Source organism: Mustelus asterias, chromosome 1 (genome assembly GCF_964213995.1).
Source record: "Mustelus asterias chromosome 1, sMusAst1.hap1.1, whole genome shotgun sequence".
In the NCBI taxonomy this organism is placed as follows: domain Eukaryota; kingdom Metazoa; phylum Chordata; class Chondrichthyes; order Carcharhiniformes; family Triakidae; genus Mustelus; species Mustelus asterias.
The window spans coordinates 165,958,542-165,968,542 of NC_135801.1; the positions used below are offsets into that span (position 1 = coordinate 165,958,542).

At 44.8% G+C, this 10,001-nt stretch overlaps 1 protein-coding gene across 1 annotated transcript in view; it reads right to left on the reverse strand.

Moving 5' to 3' along the window:
• The window catches only part of LOC144499790 (endothelial lipase-like), a 40,530-nt gene extending 35,176 nt beyond the window's left edge, over positions 1 to 5,354 (reverse strand). Inside the window, exon 1 of the mRNA XM_078222266.1 lies at positions 5,016 to 5,354. Within this exon, the coding sequence (XP_078078392.1) occupies positions 5,016 to 5,112 (97 nt within the window). The 5' untranslated portion in view covers positions 5,113 to 5,354. The remainder of the gene's footprint in view (positions 1 to 5,015) is intronic.
• Between the last annotated feature and the right edge of the window lie 4,647 nt (positions 5,355 to 10,001).

The window sequence follows — 10,001 nt, forward strand, 5'->3', positions numbered from 1 at the left end:
TATTGTCCATCCCTAACTGAGCAACTTGCTGGGCCATTTCAGAGGGCATTTAAGAGAGAACCACATTGCTGTGGGCATGGAGTCACGTGTAGGCTGGACCAGGATAGTAGATTTCCTTCCCAAATGGGTATTTGTGAACCAGATGGGTTTTTATGACAATAAACAATCATCATTAGACTTTTAATTCCAGATTTTTATTTAATTCAAATTTCACCATCTGCCGAGGTGGGATTCGAACCCTATTCCCCAGAGCATTACCCAGAGTCTCTGGATTACTAGCCCCGTGATAATACCATCAAACCACCATCACCTCCTGTAGATCTATTGTATATGACCTGGTTCTAACTTAAAATATTCTTCCGACATGTATCATACAACGTCTGTTTTTCATTTCATCTTAATCTATCTTCCTCATCATCCAAGGAGTCCTGTTTTCTGTTCCTCTATATTTTCACCCTTCTTGGAAAGTACTTCGTCTGTATCTAACCACAACTTTTCACAATATACATTAACAATTTGGAAGAAGGATGTGAGGGCGCTGTTGCTAAGTTTGCAGATGATGCAAAGATATGTAGAGGGACAGATAGTATTGAGGAAGCAGGGGGGCTGCAGAAGGACTTGGACAAGTTAGGAGAGTGGGCAAAGAAGTGGCAGATGGAATACAATGTGAAAAAGTGTGAGGTTATGCACTTTGAAAGGAGGAATGGAGGCACAGACTATTTTCTAAGTGGGGAAATGCTTAGGAAATCAGAAACACGAAGGGATTTGGGAGTCCTTGTTCAAGATTCCCTTAAGGCTAATGTGCAGGTTCAATCTGCAGTTAGGAAGGCAAGTGCAATGTTAGCAATCATGTTGAGAGGGCAAGAACACAAGAGTAGGGATGTACTTCTGAGGCTGTGTAAGGCTCTGGTCAGATCCCAATTGGAGTATTGTGAGTAGTTTTGGGCCCCGTATCTAAAGAAGGATGTGCTGGCCTTGGGAAAGGTCCAGAGGAGGTTGACAAGAATGATCCCTGGAATGAAGAGCTTGTCGTATGAGGAATGGTTGAGGACTCTGGGTCTGTACTCCTTGGAGTTTAGAAGGATGAGGGGGGGATCTTATTGAAACTTACAGGATACTGCGACGCCTGGATAGAGTGGATGTGGAGAGGTTGTTTTCACTAGTAGGAAAACTAGAATGAGAGGACACAACCTCAGGCTAAAGGGACGATCCTTTAAAACAGAGATAAGGAGGAATTTCTTCAGCCAGAGAGTGGGGAATCTGTGGAACTCTTTGCCACAGAAGATTGTGGAGGCCAGGTCATTGAGTGTTTTTACGACAGAGATAGATAGGTTCTTGATTAATAAGGGGATCAGGGGTTATGAGGAAAAGGCAGGGGAATGGGGATGAGAAAAATATCAGCCATGATTGAATGACGGAGCTGAGTGGCCTAATTCAGCTCCTATGTCTTATGGTCTTGTGGTATTATAGCTAAATACTAGAGGACTACATTAGGGTGATTTGTTTTTAGAAGGTTTGAGGTCTGGTTGTTGAGGACCATGGAACAGTCTGTTGAAACCTACTCAGCTTCCCAGAATATTACATGCTGGTTAAACATTAAGGTGTGGGAGCAATGGCCTCAGCTCTGAAGATGAGCTCAGTTTGGACTTTAAGCTGTAGAGGTTTCATTGAGGCTTTTGCATTGGTTAAAAGTAGAATCTTAAAAGGCATAAAAATGTTATGGATGCTTAGGTTTGAAACTTTCCAGCTGATCTTGCTGGTAGAATGGTTTAACATTAAACTCAGTGCCTGGAATATTGTTAGAGCTGAACCAGCTTTTCTGGTATGTGACAAATTCCTAAGCGTCCAGTGTGGTGGTTGGACTACACGCACGCACTGGAAACATACTGCCTCGGATACTGGACTAGGCTGCTCCAGGTATCCAGGCACCTCCCAGACAATTTCAAATTATAGCTGAAACAATCAAATTCGGCTCCTTAAACTTGTTGCTGGGGCTTTTGCCTGATGTTGGCCTGCCCCAGCATCAGACTGGCCACACGAACAATGCTCTTTAAAGAGCTAACCTGCCACTGACAAGTTAGGTTGAGGCCAACTTCTATTTGCTTTTGGATTGTTTTCTGACTATGCAAGCTTCATTCCGACCGCTGGGAGGATTATTCTCTAGGCTTTTTCCAATATTTTGGCTGCCTTCTCAACAGTTTTACTGCCGTTATGTGTAGACCTTTGGGCTGGAGGAGGAGGGGGGCAACATGAAAAAGGGGAGAGAGCAGGAGTAACTCAGAGAAGATGAAGGAGAAGGGCACTGTGCACCATCACCTGGACAGCAAGAGGTGAGTGGGAGGTGGAACAAGAGTAGGCAGCGGAGGGGGATGAGGAGCTGCATGAAAATTATGGGTTACTGGCATCTCCAGTTGCGAGAACTCTCAAAGAGCAGTTGATCAGAATGCCTCACATGAACCAAACCCCCATTACACCAACAATCCCACAATCCTTATCATCACCATCCTTAGCCTTTCTTCTGTCCAGCTTGGTAAGTCTTCCCCTCAACTCACTACAAACTAAATCCAAAACAAAAGGTTAATTTATCCAACAACTGAATTCTATTTGTATCCAACAGTTAACAGAAACAATGACACTATTCCAGAACAAGGTTTTGGGGAAAGCTGGTTTATTTCTCCCAATATTCCAATGAAGTTTTTCCCCAGTGGCTACAGTTTGGGAAGTGGAAGATTGCTGAGCTTCCATTGAGGACACCTTGGATGGCCGTGACCTTGAGAAAGTGCCGACCTTGAAGGCCTGACTGCAACATCTGCACGAGTCAGGACATGTCTGATCCAGCTAGCTGTATGGACTAACAAGGGCTGAGTGAGTAGTGGGGGTCACAAATGTGCATGTCCTGAGAGGAAATAGCGACTGCCTCATTCATGAAGCTAATATCACTCTCGGTTCTAGAGTGTGGGAGTGATACGACATACTGTACGCCCTTGTCAACACACCGCCGCCCTCCCACCCCCCCACCCCCCCCCCACCCACCCAAGATGGCAGCTGCCTGAGTTTCCATGACAACAGTGTTAGCTACCATGGAAGTGGTCACAGCTTTCAACCTGGGTACCACCACTGTTGTGTCATGGGGCTGAGCCCTTGGCCCATATTGGCAGAAGGTTTTGTACAAGTTGGGGTGGTCCCATGCCCTAGCCCACTGTGTGCAAGTTTACTGACTCATTATCCATTTTCCTGACTTATGTCGATCAGATTATTTTTCTCTTTTATTTTTGGCAGGCGCAGTGGGCTGTTCTGGATCCAGTTCGGGATTTCTGTGGCCATCTGAGTCCTATGCAACAGAGTTGGTGTGCAATTTTGCTCTATGCCAAGTTGGCATGTGACATTAGAGAGCTCTGTCCCAGCCCCTGTGCACTTTCTCTGAACTCCAAGGTCGTAAAACTATTGGGGGGCAGTCCCTGACAATCAGGGGCGATTGGCTTTAGTAAGCACAGGGGTAGCAGCGAGGAGGGAGGGAAAAGTTCGGGAGTTGGGATGGGGGTGTGGAGGTTTATCACATTGTGGGGAAGAAGGCAAAGATCGCGGTGAAAAAGGCGGGAAGCTGATTAAAGGGAGGCTGTCTTGGGAAACACCGCCGGCCGGTATGAAATTTAACTCAGAATCCCAATATCAAACTGAACTGCCCGACCTCTCCAGAGCAGGACACTGATACTGTCACCTCGCAATAAAATAAAGCATTTTTAAACCCCTACCAAACCTTCACCCTAACATCATGGGGGTGCGTTTGAAATTATCTCCAGTATTTAATGTGCCATATAATTGTATTAAGAAAGATTTGTTCTTACCCGTTTTCAGAATACCCCAAAGCGCTTCACAGCTAATGAAGTACTTTGTGAGATGTGGTCGCTGTTGTAAAACTGTTTAAAATCTCTCCTTTGGAAAATTAACTCATTTACCTGCTGATATTTTCTAACGGTTCCTAAACAATTCCAGCGGGCAACATTTTCAGACTAAGTCTCAAACTGCCAGCCTGATCATTTCCGCCCCAACTCCCCAAATGTGGAGTTAAGGGGTAGAGTGGGATTGTCGTCGGTACAGGTTCGATGGGCCGAATGGCCTCCTTCAGTACTGTGGGGATTGTCTGTTAACTCGGAAGCTGTTCTCGGCATCTCTCCCTTTCCCCCAGTTTCTTCTCCCTCTCGTCTGTTTTTCTTCATAAACTTGACTTTTCTAATTTAATGTGAATTATTTCTGTACAGTTACTTTGTAAATGAGCTGGAGTTTGTTCCATTTGCTGGCCATTTTATCTTTTTTTTATATATATAACCTTAATTTTTGGTTGTACAGTTTCCAAACTTCGATTTAAACCTCAGCCGTTCAGGCATGAGGGCAGCAGAGATAAGCAATTAGCAAGGTATTCATGAGGCGAGTGCCTCTGTCTTTCTGGTCAAACTACCCATGTCTGAAAGATAGTGCAACTCAAACATTGCTGTACCTTTTGATAAAGGCGCAGGGAGATATTTTCGAGGAACCTGATGTTCAGGAACTATCAGGACATTTCATTTCAAGCGCTACCTGTGCAGCAATCCACCCGCTACACACCCGGGATCTCTGCTGTGGCAATTTCCAAACATAAGTATATTAAAGTTCTGAGCCTATGATCAGTGAAACACCCCCCACCCAGAAGAACGCCATTCAATTCAGGGGGGAAACCTGTTCTATTATATTTTGTATAACTTTTTTAAAAATAAAAAGATAAATCTGGATTTTAAAAACCCCAGAACGCGGGCAGGACCCGGGATTGAAAGGAGTACATGATATGAAGTGGGCATATGATACACAGAAGATTGGGAGACCTGGGGAGAGCGGCGGGGGGGGCGGGGGGGATGCAGAAATGTCAAAAGTCAAAAACTTGAAAGGTTGCTCCAGGAAAAGTTTCCAACGCTGTCATTGTTCAACCACGGGATTTAAAAATCTGCACGGCACTTAATAATAACTTTAAAATGTAGTCTTACCAGCAGTGGCTGCGTCCTTGGAATCTCTCACTGAGAAGCCGATAGATAACAGAGATAGCAGGTTGATACACAACGTGAAGCTAGTCATCGCCTTCATTCAGACACCGCACTAATGTTGGAGTGTGCTTTGCAAAGGTGGCTTTTAAGAGGGGTTTTTTTGGTACTGTTTAATCAATGCAATGGAATCAACCCCGACCCCTGAACTGATCTTTAAAAGAAAAGCTACTTCACCCCCTGCGAGTTAGTTGAAAACTTCTCCAGCCACCTTGTGACAATTGCTTTGCACACTCAGGTCCCTGCAGCTGGCTTTTTAAGTAGATATTTTCAGTCATCCGACTAATCGGCAGATGGATATTTGGCTAATTTATTCAACTTTAGGTTTTTGCCATTGGTCGAGCCGGGGAGGTGGAGTCTGCATATTGAAGAGGAAATGATATTCTACACCGAATTACTGCAAAATATCCCCAACTCAATCGGCCGGCTGAGAAATTGGCGGGGGGAGGAGGTGGAAGAGGCACATTCATAATCCGCTTGAATCACAAGCTCGTCATGTTTCAATACTTTCCACGGCAACTTGGTTCAAAGTTGAATAATTGTGTTTTCCAATTACGTTACAGTCTGTGTAGCAGAGACAGATACAATACCACAATTGGAATGTGCTAGTCTATAAACAAAAAAAATTCTGATGTAATCAATGTTCCTCTCTATGCAAAGAAGCGACCTGTGTGATTAATGCAACATTGGGTTATAACGTGGGGGGGAACGTGGAATAAGCTTGTGCAGTCCGTGTGAATCCGGATAGCAGTTAATTTCACACTGTACACTCTGTACAAACCCGTTCAGAAGCCACCTGACCGACAGGTGCCGAAACAGGTTCCTACCCTGCCCGGCTGGTAATGTGATAGAGTGAGCACTCGAGTACAATTAGTCTCGCTTCGGGGGGGAAAGATTTATGTGAATGAGTTATTATAGTTCACCCGTTTGTAGAATCACCTCGATCAGTCAATGCTGTTTGACCTTCAGAATGTGGTGGAATTCTCTGAGTTAAAGGTGCAAGGTTAACATAAAAGACTTCGACCAGTGACGCTGCGAGTTCTTTTTTTATTTTTAGTTGCCCTGATGTGTTCCACTGCACACTCGGAATGTCCCACTTCCGTTGCTGCTCCCCGATGGGTTAACCAACAAATCAAGTGGTATTGAAGGTCGGAAGTTGGTCTCAACATCCAGAGCTAGTTGAGGAGAAGACTCATGCAGGCTTTCCCACTTCCGTTCATCATCCAATGATCCTTCTTGCTGGAAAATGTACGGATGGAATCAGGTGAGGTCAGCAGGTCAGAGGCTGGGAATTCTGTGCAGAGTAATTCACCTGTCCACCATCTACAAGGCGCAAGTCAGGAGTGTGATGGAATATTCCCCATTTGCCTGGATGGCTGCAGTTCCAACAACACTCAAGAAGCTCAACACCATCCAGGACAAAGCAGCCCGCTTGATCAGCACCCTATCCACCACTTTAAACATTCACTTCCTCCACCACCGACACACAGTGGCAACAAGTTGCACAACAGCAACTCGCCAAGCCTTCTTTAACAGCACATTCCAAACCAGCTACCTCTGCCACCAAGAACAAGATATGGAGATGCCAGCATTGGACTAGGGTAAGCACAGTAAGAAGTCTTACAACACCAGGTTAAAGTCCATCAGGTCTATTTGCTACCAAATAAACCTGTTGGACTTTAATCTGGTGTTGTGAGACTTCTTACTGTACCAAGAACAAGAGCAGCAGGCACATGGGAACACCATCACTTGCACGATTGGCTTCAAGTCAAACACCAACATGGAATGATATTGTCTCCTTTCATTACCATGGAGACAAAATCCTGGAACTCCCTAACAGTGCTGTGATTGTACTGACACAAGATGGACTGCACTGGTTCAATAGATGGCACAATGTCACATCCTTCTCATGGGCAATTAGGGACAGGCAATAAATGCTATTATGGCATCCTCATCCCAAGAATGAATTTAAAGACTGCGATGCCTTGCCTGGTGGAATAGTTTTCCAACAGTTGCTGTCTGTTTAATGAATAAAATGGCCAGTTCTGATTGTCATTACTCGTGGAATCATACAGACAGTGGGCGGCATGGTGGCACAGTGGTTAGCACTGCTGCCTCACAACAGTGACTTGGGTTTGATTCGTGGCTTGGGTCACTGTTGGTGTGGAGTCTGCACGTTCCCCCCCCCCTCGGCGTGGGTTTCCTCAGGGTGCTCCTGTTTCCTCCCACAGTCTGAAAGATGTGCTGGTTAGGTACGTTGGCCATACTGAATTCTCCCTCAGTGTACGCGAACAGACACCGGAGTGTGGCGACTGGGAGATTTTCGCAGTAACTTCATTGCAGCATTAATGTAAGCCTACTAATAAATTTTTTAAAAGACTTAACAAGTCAGTATTTTTAGTAGAGGATAGGAGGAAGTTGGGGAAGAAGTGTTAAGCAACATGTATTTATATTCAATAGCATTAAGAAAAATGTCCCAAGGCGCTTCACAGGAATGTAATCAAACAGAAATGTACACATAGCCAAAGAAAGAGATATTAGGAATGATTGTTAAATGTTGGCTCAGGTTTGAAGGATGATCTTAAAGGGGCTGAAACTGGGTTCTTTCCTGTAAATGGAGTGACACCCATGGGCCCTGTGATCTCCACAGAAAACATTGTCATCCCTTTGCTGTGTACAATGATATAATTGGAACAATCTACAGAGACAGCTGAAATGACAGATACTCAGTGAGCTTAAACGGAATGTTTAACATTACAAAGGCATATCTTTAGCAGCAGTTTTGAATAATAAGTACATTCTTAAGAAACAGGTCAGTCAAAAATTATGAATTTCCCAATATTACTTAAGGATCAGAAGAGAGTTACACTGGAACTATTCACAGAAGGGGAATTGAGTCATAAACATAAATTCCTTTCATCTGATTCCCATTTAGAGGAAAGCAGTGATACAGTGGTATTGTCACTGGACTAGTAATCCAGAGACCATGGTTCAAATCACACCATGGCAGATGGAGGAAATTGAATTCAATTTTTAATGATGAATGTCGTAAAAGCCCGTCTGGTTCACTAATGTCCTTTAGGGAAGGAAATCTGCCGTCTTTACCTGGTCTGGCTTACATTTGACTTCAGGCCCACAGCAATGTGGGGCTCGATTCCCCCATCGCGACGCACTAGTTTTTTGGTGCGTCGGGTTGGGACATGCGCATGTCGGCCATTTTGCGGGATTCACGCATGCGTTCCCACAGCCGGACAGCAGGCGCAGTTGGGACCGTGCTGGAAACTGGCGGGAAGACCAGGTAAGTGATATTAATCTATTTTTAATCTATTTTAAATAAAAAATCATTGGCCAGCAGGATTAAGAAAAATCCCAAGGCTTTTTATACATATATAAAGAGCAAGAGGGTAGCCAGGGAGAGGGTTGGCCCACTCAAGGAGAGAATCTATGCATGGAGCCAGAGGAAATGGGTGAGGTATTAAATGAGTACTTTGCGTCAGTATTCACCAAAGAGAGGGATTTGGTGGATGATGAATCTGGAAAAGGGTGTGTAGATAGTTTGAGTCATGTTGAGATCAAAAAGGAGGATGTTTTGGGGTTCTTGAGAAACATTAAGGCAGACAAGTCCCCAGGGCCTGATGAGATATACCTCAAAATACTGAGAGAGGCAAGGGAGGAAATTGCTGGGACCTTGAGAGAAATCTTTGTATCCTCACTGGCTACAGGGGAGGTCATGATGTGGAGATGACGTCGTTGGACTGGGTCATAGAAGACAGAGGGTAGCAGTGGAAGGACATGTTTCTGAATGGAGGGTTGTGACAAGTGGCATTCCTCAGGGATCAGTGCTCGGACCTTTGCTGTTTGTAATATATATGAATGATTTGGAGGAAAATGTAATGGGTTTGATTAGTAAGTTTGCAGATGACACAAAGGTTGGTGGATTTGCGGATAGCGATGAGGACCATCAGAGGATACAGCAGGATATAGATCAGTTGGAGACTTGGGCGGAGTGATGGCAGCTGGAGTTTAATCCGGACAAATGTGAGGTGATGCATTTTGAAAGATCTAATACAGACAGGAAATGTACAGTAAATGGCAGAACCCTTAAGAGTATTGATAGGCAGAGGGATCTGGGTGTATAGGTACACAGGTCACTGAAAATGGCAACGCAGGTGGAGAAGGTAGTCAAGAAGGCATACGGCATGTTTGCCTTCATTGATCAAGCCATTGAGTTTAAAAATTGGCAAGTCATGTTGCAGCTTTATAGAACCTTAGTTAGGCCACACTTGGAATATAGTGTTCAATTCTGGTCGCCACACTACCAAAAGGATGTGGAGGCTTTGGAGAGGGTACAGAAAAGATTTACCAGGATGTTGCCTGGTATGGAGGGCATTAGCTATGAGGGGAGGTTGGAGAAACTTAGTTTTTTCTCACTGGAACGACGGAGGTTGAGGGGAGACCTGATAGAAGTCTACAAGAATATGAGGGGCATGGACAGAGTGGATAGTCAGAAGCTTTTTCCCAGGGTGGAAGAGTCAATTACGAGGGGGTATATGTTTAAGGTCTGAGGGGCAAGGTTTAAAGGAGATGTACGAGGCAAGTTTTTTTACACAGAGGGTGGTGGATGCCTGGAACTCGCTGCCAGGGGAGGTAATGGAAGCAGATGCGATAGTGAGTTTTAAGAGGCGTCTAGCCAAATACATTAAATGGTGGGAATGGAGGGATACGGTCCCCAGAGAGTAGGGGGTTTTAGTTCAGTCGGGTAGCATGCTCGGAGGGCCGAAGGGCCTGTTCCTGTGCTGTAATTTTTTTTGCTCATCGTTCATTCAAGTCTAATTGAGTTTTCAGTATTTTGAAGAGAGCTGGTAAAATTGACCCACAATTGACCCTGGGCATGGGCACCCTGGCAGTGTCAGCCTGTGCCCTCTGGCACTG